Here is a 15,667-nt window from a genome sequence, read left to right on the forward strand (position 1 = left end):
GAGCAAGGGCAGGGACCGAACCTGCAACCTCATGGTTCCTAGTTGGATTCGTTAACCACTGCGCCACGACGGGAACTCCGGATTCTGTCTTTTAAAACTTTTTTTTTTCCTTTTTGGCTATACCCATGGCATATGGAGGTTCCCAGGCCAAGAACTGAATCTGAACCACAGCTGTGACCTACGGGATTGAACCCTCACTGCCGTAGAGATCTTAACCTGCTGTGCCACAAAGGGAGCTCTTAAAAACATTTTTGAGATTTTTCTACATAAGCACATCGAGATCTATGTTAATGTATCCTATTATGTAGATGTACCATAATTTTTTTTTTTTGATATGTGGTTTAAAGGAATTATAGAAAAAATAAAAAATGATTTGCCCAGCCAAGCATTTGCATTTCAGTAAGGAAAACAAAACACATTAAAAAAAAAAAAAAACAGAAACAGAAACAAAAAGAAAACAAAACATATATTTGAGATTCAAACACATCACAAAGACAGTCTTAATCTGTTCTTCCCTTTGAAGGGTCTTAATGTACTCTGAAACACTTCTATAGTGCCCAAATACATGATTAGAAAAAGTTTTTTTGTGCTGAAATGGGGCAGCATGTATCTTACAAGTAACTATTAGCAAGGTCAGTGTTATCTAGTTTGTAATTAAAATTGTTATTCTTTTGCAGAGTAGTACATGGATATACAGACTAGAGTTTCAAATAGTCAAATTCAACTTTTATATCCTGGGTACTTCTGGGGAAAAAATAATTTAGATTGCTCACATTTTCTAGCATATATAGCTGCCAGACTTGATTTTTTTAAAATGATAATTGTTAGCTGATATGTCGAAGATCGAGAACTATAAATTTTAGGGGAGACATTTTCACATGTTTTAATATATTATTGTGAAAGGCATGGTGGAGCTAGTTCCTGCTTCAGATACCCTCAGGAAGATCCAAGTGGAATATGGTGTGACTGGATCCTTTAAAGATAAACCACTTGCCGAATGGCTGAGGAAATATAATCCCTCTGAAGAGGAATATGAAAAGGTAATTAGCTTGTCTCCTTATTCTAGATTACTGTCAAAAACGTATTACATAAGTCTTAATTGTTTTCATTTTCCAGCTCTGGTGGCCAGTCATTTAGTTTAGTTGTGAAAACAGTATTTTTCTCCAAGTAAAAAAAAATATATATATTAAAAACAGAATGCATTTAATAGCAAGAATCTGAGTGAAACCAATGCTGAATTACAAAAACTAAAATCCCAAACAAGTATTTATAGGCTAGCAAAACAGAAGTACTTTTATAACCTAGAATGTTATATTTCACAAAGCTCTTGGGAAAAGTTACAGAAATCAGTAAGAGTGGCTGCATCATGTGGTAGAAGAAGATTATGGGTCAGACTCTGGCCTGAATTCAGGTCCCAAGTCACTTACAAGCACACAGTCTTTTTTTTTTGGCCACACTTTTAGCATGTGAAGTTCCCGGGCCAGGGATCAAACCCAAGCTATAGCAGTAGCCGAAGCCACCGCAGTGACAACACCAGATCCTTAACCTGCTGTGCACTAGAGAACTCCTATAGAGCCTTCTTAAATTAACCTCTTGTGCCTTGTTGACTCTGCTATAAAATATTATAGTATATATTATGACTCTAAAAAATAATATACAGGTGTTCCCATCGTATCTCAGCAGTAACGAACCCAACTAGTATCCATGGGGACACACAGGGGTTCTATCCCTGGCCTCATTCAGTAGGTTAAAGATCTGGCATTGCCGTGAGCTGTGGTGTAGATCACAGATGCAGCTCCAATTCAACCCCTAGCCTGGAACTTCCATATGCTGTGGGTGTAGCCCTAAAAAAACCAAACCAAACAAAACAAAATTTACATATAAAATACATGTATACACACACAAGGATATTCTGAGAATTAAATGAATTCATAAAGTGTTACATAGAATAAATTCTGTAATTGATGTTCTTGGAGGCATCAGTTTTTTGTTTACTATAATTTTGAATACTTAATAAGAAAGAAAAATCTCTTAGCACATAGGCCTAAGAGATCTTAAATTGGCCTAAGGAAAGCTCCAGAAGACTTTCAGTGGTGATATAGATCCCAGTTTTAATGTCATTTGCCTGCCTAGTTTATAGCAAATCATTTTGTATCTACCACATTTACAGATATATACATATAAAGTATCTATTTACAAATAGGTACATGTTGACCCATGAAAGTAAAGTAGAGGTATTTTGTCCTTTGTCAGTCTTTTACACTTTTAAGAGCACTCCCTTTCTCTTTTTTTCTTTTAGGGCCAGACCCACTGCATATGGAAGTTCCAGGCTCGGGTCAAATCATAGTGACAGCTGCCAGCTTAGACACAACCACAGCAACATGGGATCCGAGCCACGTCTGCAACCTATACCCTAGCTCACAGCAACACTGGATCCTTAACCCACTGAGCGAGGCCAGGGATCGAACACCTGTCCTTATGGATACTAGTCGGGTTCACTGGGAAAAAAGCTAATACTTATTTATAGTAATATTGGCTCTGTGATTTTGGACAAGCTATTTGACGCAAAATAATTGTCAAGTAACATATATTAAGTGCCTTTTATGTGTTTGACTCTTTTATGTGTTTTGCTAAATAACAGGGAATATACCATAGTGGAATCCCTTTGCCCGGGTTTGAATCTTGGGTCTACCATTTAACAGTGATGTAATCTTGGGCAAATAACCTCTTCGTTTTAGTTTTTTCATATATAAAATGGTGATAATAATATACTTACATCATTCTTTTATTGTGAGATTTTAATTGAGTTTACTGTATACACATGTACTCTGTGTGTAAAGAGAGTAGTGCAATGTTTGGTTTGTAATAAGGGCTTTGTTATTGCTGATGATAATATGCTGTTATCATCATCATCATCGCCAAATAATTTCACATGGACATTTAGAGCCATGTGGTTGTTCTATTTAGAAATGTAGTGTCTTGAGAATAAACTAAATGCACATGCTTTAGATTAAAATAATCATTGCAGGAGTTCTTTCTGGAGTAGCGAGTTAAGGGTCCGATGTTGTCACTGCAGTGGCTTGGTTGCTGCTGTGGCACATATTCAGTCCCTGGCCTGGGAACATCCACAGGCTACAGGCATGGCCAAAAAATAAATTAATTAAAGAAAATATTCATTGTATGCAACTTGTGTCCTTCTGTGTAATACTATTAATATTAATAATTTAATCCCCAGGACAGGCAGAATTAAAGTGAAAGAAGGTCTTCCAGCTTTGAGAAACTTGCAGAGTGACCAAATGGACAGTAGAACACATTCATTGTATTATTGGATGTTTAAAGATATAAGCTGAGTTTCTTTACACATGCCATTCTACAAGCCAAAAAAAGGAGGGGAATATTCCTTTATCTAGACTAAGCCTTGTCCCCATGTTACCACTTGTGGTAAGCAGCAGAGCCTGTGAAGAGCAGGGTTACATAAACATGCTTAAAGATGTTCAAAGTTGCTATATACCCGAAGTAGGGACTAGCAGGTTCTCTACCTGTTGAAAGACAAAAGCTAGAGGAAGGAGCACTAACCATCTTTAGAAGGGTATTTTGGAACTGACTTTTGTTATCATAACTCAGTTTATAATCTGTTAAGAAAGTGGATTATAATAGTGTTTGCAACAAGTGGTAAATTAATCTTTGTAACCCTGCCTCCTTTAAAAATAATCTTTTTCTTAAAGTGATTTTATATCTTTATTATAGGCTTCTGAGAATTTTATCTATTCTTGTGCTGGATGCTGTGTAGCCACCTATGTTTTGGGCATCTGTGATCGACACAATGACAATATAATGCTTCGAAGCACAGGACATATGTTTCACATTGACTTTGGAAAGTTTTTGGGCCATGCACAAATGTTTGGTAGCTTCAAAAGGTATTAATATTGTTATTGTTGCTAAAGAAAAGAGTCATTTCCTGTTTCCGAAGTTAATATCCCCAACTGTTATGTATAAAATAAACTACAAGGATATATTGTACAATACAGGGAATGTAGCCAATATTTTATAACAGTATGGAGTGTAATCTTTAAAAATTGTGAATCACTATACTGTGCACATAACATATAATTTTGTATATCAACTATACTTCAGTGTTTTAAAAAGTCAGCTTTAAAAATCCCACAAAGTAATGTCCCAAACTGCTTTCTTTTCTTGCTGTTCTTTGCTTTTGCTCCCTTTGAGCATAACTAGGGATGAAAAAGGCTCTAAAAGATGACTCTACCATATGTTAGACAAGAATCAGTATGTGTGTGTAGCCTCTATTTAAATGAATTAAGCTATGTTTTATTTTATATAGTTAGTGGTATTAGAAATGTTCCCACTTGTATAACGGCAACTGGTACAAAATTTTTCTCTGTATATTTGTAACTACTGTCTGGTCTCTATTTGGATGTGTGGGTTGATACTTATCACCTTGGAAAAAATAACATATAGAAATTCTAGCTAAATAATGAGATTACATGATAGCTTTCCTGGAATTGTGAATTTTTAAGAATTATGCCAATTCAGAACTGCCCGAAACTAAGTTACCCAGTTAGAAATTGCTGTAGCTCAGAGAGCTTTAGTTCAATAACCAGGTAATAGCAATGGCACTTATTTGAATATGTTCTGAAAATAAAGTTTGTATGTGCTTTCTTTTTAAATAGGGATCGGGCTCCTTTTGTACTGACCTCTGATATGGCATATGTCATTAATGGGGGTGAAAAGCCCACCATTCGTTTCCAGTTGTTTGTGGACCTCTGCTGTCAAGCCTACAACTTGATAAGAAAGCAAACCAACCTCTTTCTTAACCTCCTTTCACTGGTAACTGTGTTCTTTACAGGCATTTAATTAATTTTATATTCTGTGTTTCAATATCTAAAAATAGGCATTTTGTGATTTATTATTGTTATTATTATTTTTTTTTTATTTTTTGGTCTTTTTAGGGCCACACCTGAGGCATATGGAGGTTCCCATGCTAGGGGTCGAATTGGAACTGTAGCTGCTGGCCCACACCACAGCCATAGCAACGGATCCGAGCTGTGTCTGCGACCTACACCACAGCTCAAGGCAAAGCCAGATCCTTAACCCACTGAGTGATTCTAGGGATCGTACCTGTGTCCTCATGGGCGCTAGTCAGATTTGTTTCCACTGAGCCACAACAGAAACTCCCATTTTGTGATTTTTGTAATAAAATTTATTGTAGTTTCAAATGTCGGATGTATAATTACCGAAATATTTTAAAATTACTGCTGTGTAAAATATGCCAGACACCATTTATGTATAATACAAAAAAGAAGTCACTAGGGTGGGTACCCTGAGAATGAGCAGTAATGATAACTGAAAGGGACCCCAAGAGAGTCACATGGGATGCTGGTAAATATTTCGTGTCTTAATCTGAATGTGTTCAGATTGTGGACATTTGTTAACCTGTGCTGTTAAGATTTCTGTGATTTTTGGATATAAAGTAAAAAGTAAAAGCAGGATTCCTGCTGTGGCACAATTGAATCGGTGGCATCTTGGGAGCACTGGGACATGGGTTTGATCCCAGGCCTGGCACAGTGGGTTGGGGAATCCTCTGTTGCTGCAGCTGTGGCTTGAGTCACAACTGAGGCTTGGATCTGATCCCTGGTCCAGGAACTCCATATGCCATGGGGCGGCCAGAAAAGAAAAAAAAAAAAAAGGAAAAACCAACCAAACCTCCCCCACCCATGATTGTTGTGACTGAAATTGATGCAGAAACAGAACTAGACAAAAGGTCTGGATTTCACAGCTTTTATTCCATAAACTGGCTGTGAGTTCCAACAGTTGACTTCCTTGGCTAAGATTTTTCTCATTTATATGAGAATCATGTAGGTCCCTAAAATACTAACAAACTCCTCAAATTTGATTGGTTTTGTTTGCTTATTTCTGATCACTTGGCTGTCTTTTAGGGAGGGGTAGGGAACAGACTTCTGAAAAATTTAACTCACAAACGTTTTTTTCTTTCTATAGATGATTCCTTCAGGGTTACCTGAACTTACAAGTACTCAAGATTTGAAATACGTTAGAGATGCACTTCAACCCCAAACTACAGATGCCGAAGCTACAATTTTCTTTACAAGGTAGGTAAGGTATATTTAAATACATTAGTGAAGGCACATACTGTTTAGCTTTGCTTTGTTTTCTTTAGCTTAAACAAATTCTATATATCAAAATTCTGATTTATAGGAAAAAATCATGATTCACAATATTAGCAAATAGTAGGTTTATCAAAAGTTTATTGGGGTTCCCATTGTGGCTCAGCGGAAACGAATCCGATTAGTATCTGTAAGGATGAGGGTTCAATCCCTGGCCTCTTTCAGTGGTTCGTGGATCCAGTGTTGCCTTGAGCTGTGGTGTAGGACACAGACAGGGCTCGATTCCTGCATTGCTGTGGCTGTGGTGTAGGTCAGCGTCTGTAGCTCCAATTAGACCCCTAGCCTGGGAGTTTCCATATGCCTCGGATATGGCCCTAAAAAGCAAAAAAAAAAAAAAAAAGTTTATTTACTGAATACATATAAAGATCAGCAATAGCACTTATATACATTTATTTCTTTCAATATATGATCTCAAATTTTATTAAGTACATGATTTCAGTTGTAAACATCCTACTAATGACTGTTTCTGCTAAACGTATTTTCTATGGTGCCAAACACAAGTTTTTTTTCCCCTAAAATATCTATACTAATGTATTTTTCAGGATTCTGCCATAGTAGTTTTCATGGATATAAGTGCTTATAACAGTGAACCCTGGGACGCTGCTGTAGTAAATTGTTATTATGTGATGTAGTACTTGAAACACATATACTAATAACTGACATTTCAACTGGTGATTCTTGCTTTAAAAGCAGATTTTCCTGGCAAATATGTTCTAAAGGTCTGGAGACTAGGTGGGTCAGGACTTGTGGTACCACCTCATTAGATGCTACAGCAAGGAGGGGCACATAAGCTCGTGTTTTTTTCTTTCCTTTTCTCTTCCCTTCTTCCTCTTAGTAGAGAAGAGGCAAAAAACATTGGATTGGACTTCCTAGTCTCAAGAGTCTGGGCTGAATTAAATTGAAGGATGCTGACTTTTGAGTAGTCTTCCAGATTAATCATGATAATTTAGGTATTGCTGGGGTTTGTTTTGTTTTGTTTTTTAAGAGATATTTTGGCTCCCCTGGGTAAAACTAGAAAGCAGGCATGTTAGGTATTAATTGGCTTGACCTGCCATAACAATATACCTTAGACCAGGTTGCTTAAACAAAGGAAATTAATTTTCTCATAGTTCTGGAGACTGGAAAGTCCAAGCTCAAGATTGCTTCCTGGTGAGGGTTCTAGCTCAAAGACAACTGCCTTCTTGCTATTTCCTCACATGAAGGAGGAAGGAGAAGAAAAAGGAGGAAGAAAGTCATTCTCTTAAGGGTACTCCTAATTCCATAAAAGCCTTGTGAGGTTGGGGTTTCAATGTATGAATTTGGGGGATACAAACATTCAGTCCATTAGATGGTAGAAACCTTTGTATGAGGTTCCTTGACTTTTGTTTTTGACTTTCTTTCCGCTTTCTTTATTCCTTTTCTGTTTCTGAGACTCCTGATTTCCTTCACTAACCTAAAATGACTCATTCAGATCTGCCTTCCAAATTTATCTCTACCAAATACTCATCTTGTCAAAACTTCTTTTCCCAACTGAGGGAAATTAGGATCCTGAAGAAGCAAGTCCTGAAGAAGGAATCTGATACCAGATTGTACTGTTCTACTGTTTGATAGAATGGATTTTTTTTTAATTTAATTTTGCAGCATATGGAAGTTCCCAGTCAGGGATTGAACCTGAGCCACAATAGTGACCCCAGCTACTGCAGTGACAATACCAGATCTTGACCTGCTGTGCCACACGAGAACTCCTATTCTATTTTTTATTTCTTTAATTTTTATTTTATTTTGGAGTATAGTAGATTTACAGTGTTGTGTTTCAGGTGTATAGTAAAGTGACTGTATATATATAGTGACTGAATATTCAGGTGTATAGTAGAGTGACTGTATAGCAAAGTGACTCAGTTAGACATATACCCATTCTTTTTCAAATTATTTCCCCATATGGGTTATTACAAAATACTGAGTAGAGTTCCCTATGCTGTACAGTAGGTCATTGTTGATTATCTATTTTATATGTAGTAGTGTGTGTGTATGTTAATCCCAAACTTCTAATTTATCCCTCCCCCCTTATTTTACGCTTTGGTACTCTAAAGTTGTTTTCTAAGTCTATGAGTCTATTTCTGGTTTTGAAAATAAGTTCATTTGTATCATTTTCCTAGGAGAATGGATTTTTAAAATTTTGGATTACTTTGGATACTTCCTTCTATATTTTCCCCATTTATTACAAGTGAATACTTTAATGAATCATCTTTTGGCATCATATTCTTCTGTCCTTAATAGTTTGTTTTTTTTCTTTTTCTTGATCTTTTGTCCTTTTAGGGCCACATCCACGGCATATGGAGTTTCCCAGGCTAGAGGTCTAATTGGAGCTGTTGCTGCCAGCCTACACCACAGCCCGCATCTACACAGCCTATACCACAGCTCACGGCAGTGCCGGATCCTTAACCCACTGAGCAAGGCCAGGGATCAAACCCAAAACCTCATGGTTCCTAGTTGGATTTATTTCCACTGTGCCATGGCAGGAACTCCCCCTAATAGTTTAATTAATTAGTATTGGACACCACAGAGCTTAAGAAATCCAAGCATCATTTCTTAGAGACAGTGTGTAGAATGGAATGAAGACATTTCTGTGGTAATTTTTTTTTTTTTTTTTTTAGGGCTGCAGGTGTGGCTTATGGAATTTCCCAGGCTAGGGGTTGAATTGGAGCTGTAGCTGCTGGCCTATGCCACAGCAGTGCTGGATCCTTAACCCACTGAGCAGGGCCAAGGATCAAACCCACATCCTCGTGGATATTAGTTGGGTTTGTTTCCTCTGAGCTACATTAGGAATTCCCTAAAATTTTTTTGTTGGAGTGAGATATATTTTAACAGGTTTTTTTGGCCTCTGGAACAAAGGGAATCCTTGGCAAAGTGAGAATCTGCTTAATGTTTTTAAAAGAATGAAAGTATTTTTCATTTTTTATTATGTTAAAATAACTCAGAATGTTTTCTCATGAACTATATGTAATGTTAACACATTTTCTGATTATTTTGTAGGCTAATTGAATCAAGCTTGGGAAGCATTGCCACAAAGTTTAACTTCTTCATTCACAACCTTGCTCAGTTGCGTTTTTCTGGTCTTCCTTCCAATGATGAGCCCATCCTTTCATTTTCACCCAAAACATACTCCTTTAGACAAGATGGTCGAATCAAGGAAGTCTCTGTTTTCACTTATCATAAGAAATACAACCCAGATAAACATTATGTAAGTTTGTTTTGGTGTCTGTAGAGACTCATGCATGCGTTATTGTTGTCCTTTCTTACTTCCTTCACTTTCTCTGGTAAAGTTAAAGCATTTGAACTTTTCATACTTCTTTCTTCCTTGGAGGGTCCAAAAATAAATAAATGTACTTGGAGTATCCCTAATTGTTTTTTGGTATTTATTTCTTGGTAAGTTTGCTCTAAAACCATGTCTAAAACCGTGTCTCTTCCTCTCAGAGACAAGACTGAAAGGGTGGTGCTATTTTGCCTTTCTCCTTATCTTCGGTTTGTTCTTAATTTCACAGATAAAGTTCATTCATTGTAGCAAACTCAACCAGCATAGAAGCACGTAAAGTAAAAATCTAAGTTCTCATTCCCCTCTCCAAGGCTGAAGTATTACAAAGTTTGTTTTTGAACAAAAACAAGATCTTTAGTGTGCCTCCCCCTACCCCATGGAATAGCATTATCATCCTTTTTGCTCTAATTTTTATTGGAAAATACTTTATGGCACTGTCAGCCTTTACATTTTTTTAAAATTTATTTAAAATTTTTTTGTTTTTATTTCTGGCTCTACCTGTGGCATGTGGAAGTTCCTGGGCCAGGGATCAAACGCAATACCACAGCTATGGCAACACCAGATCCTTAACCCGCTGTACTACAAGGGAACTTCCCAGCCTTTAAATTTTTGTCAAGTCAATAGATTTTAAGAACTGACTTCACTATTATTTTTTTTTTAATTTTTTTGTCTTTTTAGTGCTGCATGTGCAGCATGTGGAAGTTCCCAGGCTAGAGGCTGAATCGGAGCTGCAGCTTTTGACCTACACCACAGCCATAGCACTGCCAGATCTGAGCCGCATCTGTGACCTATACCACAGCTCATGGTAACACTGGATCCTTAACCCCTGAGCGGGGCCAGGGATCAAACCCGTGTCCTCATGGATATTAGTAGGGTTTGTTACAACTGAGCCACAACAGGAACTCCTCTTATTTTAATTTTCACCTATTATTAGTAAATAATCGTATGTTTACTGAGTATTTTAGGACATCATTTTATTGAATAGTCCATTCTTTCCCCCAGTGGTTTATAATGCTTCCTTTAAATATATTAAGTTATATCCTTGAATTTATTTCTGATTGTCCATAGATATATCTGACTCTGTGCACCAGTATTTTACTCTTTAAATACTTTATAATATGGTGACTTTGTAACATAGTTTAAATATCCAATAACATGAGTTTTCCTTATTCCTCTGTTGTATTAAGTTTTGCCTTCTCATTTGCTCTTCTAAATGAAGTTACTTACTAATATTTTCATTGGAAATAGACTAAACTTATAAATTTGGGAAGTTACATTTACTTAATCCTGGAAACAGAATGACTTTACATTTTACTTCTTTTTATTTATATTACAATAGTTAAGATTACTCTTAGGATGTCATTGGATATGCTATACATATGATGACTTTATATTTGTTATTGGTAATGTGTATTTCCAGGTGAAAAGCACTTGGTACATATAATGCTCCAGCTGAAAATTTTCTGTCAGGAAAGGTTATATTATAAATCTAATATATTTGAGGTGTGATTTATTTTCAGATTTATGTAGTCCGGATTTTGAGGGAAGGACAACTTGAGCCATCATTTGTGTTCCGGACATTTGATGAATTTCAGGAACTTCACAATAAGCTCAGTATTATTTTTCCACTTTGGAAGCTACCAGGGTATGTTCCCATCCTTGTACATTAATCCTTTTTTAATAGGAAACTTTATTATCCAGTATAGGTCAGAGTTCTCTTGAGGCACAGCTGGTTAAGGACCTGGTGGTATCACTGCAGTGGCTTGGGTCACTGCTGTGGCACAGGTTTGATCCCTGGTCCTGGAATTTCCATATGCTACAGCTGCAGCCAAAAAAAAAAAAAAAAAAAAAGTATGGGTCAAAAGCTTTGTGTTAAGTTAATGTAAGAACCTGTGGACCATGTGCGACTAATTTTCCTTTGTATCACAAGAGCCTAGTACAGTATTAGACACAAACAAGGAACTAAGTTTTTGTTGAATGAATAAATGATCAAGATCTTAACCTTAAAATATGGAATTTTTCCACCTTTCTGAACCACTGTAGGAATAATCTATTATGGCCATACTGAGCTCCTCTTAAAAATGTTAAGCTGAGGCACTGAGACTATTACACAAAATGTGGATGTTTACTTTTATATTTGATACCTTTTGGAAACCTTCAGTTTTTATTGTAGCTAATGACCAGTAGATTTCCTGTGTTGAATTGCTCATATTCTCAGGTTAGATTTTGAAAATAAAGAGGCAGCAGAGTGGGTATCAGAGTTGATTTCCATGTGCAGTCTCATTTTTTTTCCACTGCCCCCAAAATAAGCAGAGCTAAGATGATCTTGTCCTGTGGCATTTGTGGATTTTACTTGTGTCCATAATTGCAATAGCTATGGCTAATAATGATTGTTTTGGAGAATAAGATCTGCATGAAATCATAAATATTTGTGAATGATTACTCTTGAGAGGAACAAAAGTAGAAAATAAGTAATAAATTTAGCATATTAGCAAACACTATATCTTTTGTACCAAGATCAGAAAAATATAATATATACTTGAACTATTTCATCTCTAGTACTTTGAAGAGAAATCACAAAAATTACTATATAGGTAAAGACTCCACTTTGTATTTAAGTGTGTAAAAGTATATTTCTTTTTTCTTCTTTTCTTTGTATGGCAGCTCTGTGGCATATGGAAGCTCCCGGGCTAGGGGTCAGATTGGAACTGCAGCTGCCAGCTTACGCCGCAGCCGCAGCAACACTAGATCTGAACCATATCTATGGATCCCACACCACAGGTTCCAGCAAGGCTGGATCCTTAACCCACCAAGTGAGTCTGGGGATCAAACCTCATCTTCATGGACACTATGTTGGGTTCTTAACCTGCTGAGCCACAATGGGGACTCCCTAAAAGTGTATTTCTTTGTCTTTTTTTTTTTTTTTTTTTGCTATTTCTTGGGCCACTCCTGCAGCATACAGAGGTTCCCAGGCTAGAGGTCGAATTGGAGCTGTAGCTGCCAGCCTACGCCAGAGCCACAGCAATGCTGGATCTGAGCGGTGTCTGCAACCTACACCACAGCTCATGGCAACGCCGGATCCTTAACCCACTGAGCTAGGGCAGGGACCAAACCCGCAACCTCATAGTTTCTAGTGGGATTCATGAACCACTTCGCCACGACGGGAACTCCCAAAAGCGTATTTCTAAATAAATGTTGTGCTTGATTCTATAAATACTCCCAGAGGAAATAATTTCAATCTTGTTTTTTGTCATTCTTTTGTAGCTTTCCTAATAGGATGGTTCTAGGGAGAACACACATAAAAGATGTAGCAGCCAAAAGAAAAATTGAGTTAAACAGTTATTTACAGAGTTTGATGAGTGCTTCAACGGATGTAGCAGAGGTGACTATCCTAAATGAAAAATAATAGCATGCTATTTTTGTACTACATAATGTTTAAATTAATGAGTCTTTTTTCTCTTCTACCTTAGTGTGATCTTGTTTGTACTTTTTTCCACCCTCTACTTCGTGATGAGAAAGCTGAAGGAATAGCTAGGTCTGCTGGTGAGATTATTTTTTTCTCTTTATTGATAATTTATGGCCTCTTAATGACCTGCAAGCCTGTAACTTCTCAGTGGATGTGGTAGAATGACTGGGGTTACTGGTTGTAACCAGTGAGAATGAGGGGAGGATATTCTTTCTAAGCCTGTCTATTTCTGGATAAATAAAGTTTTCCTAATGAAGTGCGATTACTAAAGAAGTATATATGTATTAGTAACCCAGCAGGTTCTTGCCTTTTTTTCCTCCAACATGCAGTGGTCCTAGAATTAAGGCAAAATGGTTCTTTATAGCTTGAACCACTCAAGCAACATAAAATAGAGATGAACACATTTGTATTTTCAGATGCAGGTCCCTTCAGCCCCACTCCAGGCCAAATAGGAGGAGCAGTGAAATTATCCATCTCTTACCGAAATGGTACTCTCTTCATCATGGTGATGCACATCAAAGATCTTGTGAGTAATTACAAATAATGATCGTTGTGGAAGAAACCTATACCTTGGTAGGAAGCGACACTGTTAAGGGAATGCTTTTCTTTATAGGTTACTGAAGATGGGGCTGATCCAAATCCATATGTCAAAACATACCTACTTCCAGATACCCATAAAACATCCAAACGTAAAACCAAAATTTCACGAAAAACAAGGAATCCGACATTTAATGAAATGGTAAGATAAAATCATTTCTAAAAATATCCTAGATGTGTTTTTTTGAGATTTTTCATTTTAAACACTTCTGATTAAAATTTTTTAGCTATCAGTAGCTGAACTATTTATTTACTGCTATTAACGCAAACCAATAGCAGTCCTGTGGATATAACAAATTTTGCAGAATTAAACCTTTGATTAAAGAACCTTAGGCTTTAAAAATATCTTAAGGGCCATTATTCAGCTACCATCTAGTGCTTAAAACTCTTTCAAAAAGTGGATGTCTAATCTATGCTGAAATATTTCGAGGCCATCCACGTTGTTTTGGTCAGATCCAGCTCTTAGATTATTTTTTGTATTGAGCTGATTATTTTTTGTACTTAAATTATTTTCTTCATGCACCAGTATATCTCAGTTGTACCTCTTGGAACCACACAGAAATGCCCTTCTCCTCCTTCTACATGGCAGCCCTTGAGATAACTGAAGTTCAAAGGCCCTCCCTCGTTATTCCTTTTTTTTTTTTTTTTTTTTTTTTTTGTCTTTTTGCCTTTTCTTGAGCCGCTCCCACGGCATATGGAGGTTCCCAAGCTAGGGGTCTAATCGAAGCTATAGCCACCAGCTTATGCCAGAGCCACAGCAACGGGGGATCCTTAACCCACTGAGCAAGCCAGGGATCAAACCCACAACCTCATGGTTCCTAGTCAGATTTGTTAACCACTGCGCCACGACGGAAACTCCCTCTTTATTCTTTTAAAACATCTTCAGTACCTTTACCTTGGTTTGATGGAAGTAGTTTCATCCTCCTTCTAAATTGTCTTAGTCTGTCAGCAACCCTCTTAAAATAGAGTGATCTGAAAGCAGTAAGTGATACATAAGCTCAACAGGTGTGGAGCAGAACTGCGACTTTGCTGAGCTATTCATGGCCAGCTTATAAATTTACTAATCTATTAAAACCCACTAACTTTAGTTGACTATTACTTTGGAATAAACAGCACATGATTTGTGTACATTAATATTATATCCACACAAAAATGTCTGGATAGAGATTTGGAAGCAGATAATTCTGGATTTTCATGAAGATTATAAATTTGTTAAAACCATGTTGTACTTTCTCAGCGCTTTACTTTTTTATTATTAATTTTTTTTTTTTCGCTGCATGTCTGCATTCAGCAATAATTGGTTATTCATACCAGCTATGCTGTTTTCCACTGTCCTGGGCCTGGGGACTGACACCTCCATAGAGACAAGCCAGATCATTAACCCACTGTGCCACAGCGGAAACTCCCTCAGCCTCAGAAAGCATATAAAATGTTTGAAGACCAGTTGGTATTATTCTCAAAATGTAGTATTGGCTTGGAGTTCCCACTATGGCGTAATGCAACTGCCAGCATCTCTGAAGTGCCAGGATGCAGGTTCTGTCCCTAGCCCAGCACAGTGAGTTAAAGGATCTGGCATTGCTGTAGCTGCAGTGCAGGTTGAAATGGTGGCTCAGATCTGATCCCCGGCTAGGGAACTCCATATGCTGAGTGGTGGCACCCAAAAATGGAAAAAAAAAAAAAAAAAAGTAGTACTGGCTTTTTTTTTTAGGATAGTGTTATACTTTCAAGAAACTGAAATATGGATATGGTTAGTTTTTTAGTTCTTTTAGTCAAACAGTGGGTACTAGATTAAAGAGATGTTGGTCAGAAGGTATGGTAAGGCTTTCTTGAAGAAAAAAAATTTAAGTGTTGAATGTGGTATTTGAAAGAGAATAGTTTTTCAGTGCTCCAGATTTGCTGTAAACTGCATTTATAGTTGATGGTTTTGCACTGAATTGCGGATAATCAGAAATTAGTGTTTCATGGCATATAAAATTTAACAGAAAAAAGACAGGAAACAGAAATTTTAACCTTCATTTTTGTAAAATAATTACACTATCCTAATTGCTTCCCTCTGCTTTTTCATCTATTCTTTTCCTTCTATTTCTCTTTTTTTTTTTCTTGGCCTCACCC

At 37.0% G+C, this 15,667-nt stretch overlaps 1 protein-coding gene across 1 annotated transcript in view; it reads left to right on the plus strand.

The window, feature by feature from the left end:
• PIK3C2A (phosphatidylinositol-4-phosphate 3-kinase catalytic subunit type 2 alpha) overlaps window positions 1-15,667 on the plus strand; it is a 194,094-nt gene that overhangs the window by 175,961 nt on the left and 2,466 nt on the right. The window contains 10 exon segments of the mRNA XM_021083275.1: window positions 904-1,040; window positions 3,748-3,917; window positions 4,689-4,845; window positions 6,016-6,125; window positions 9,213-9,420; window positions 11,013-11,137; window positions 12,757-12,874; window positions 12,963-13,035; window positions 13,375-13,484; window positions 13,572-13,697. Of these exon segments, the coding sequence (XP_020938934.1) occupies window positions 904-1,040; window positions 3,748-3,917; window positions 4,689-4,845; window positions 6,016-6,125; window positions 9,213-9,420; window positions 11,013-11,137; window positions 12,757-12,874; window positions 12,963-13,035; window positions 13,375-13,484; window positions 13,572-13,697 (1,334 nt within the window).

This window comes from Sus scrofa, chromosome 2, assembly GCF_000003025.6.
Source record: "Sus scrofa isolate TJ Tabasco breed Duroc chromosome 2, Sscrofa11.1, whole genome shotgun sequence".
Classification (NCBI taxonomy): Eukaryota; Metazoa; Chordata; class Mammalia; order Artiodactyla; family Suidae; genus Sus; species Sus scrofa.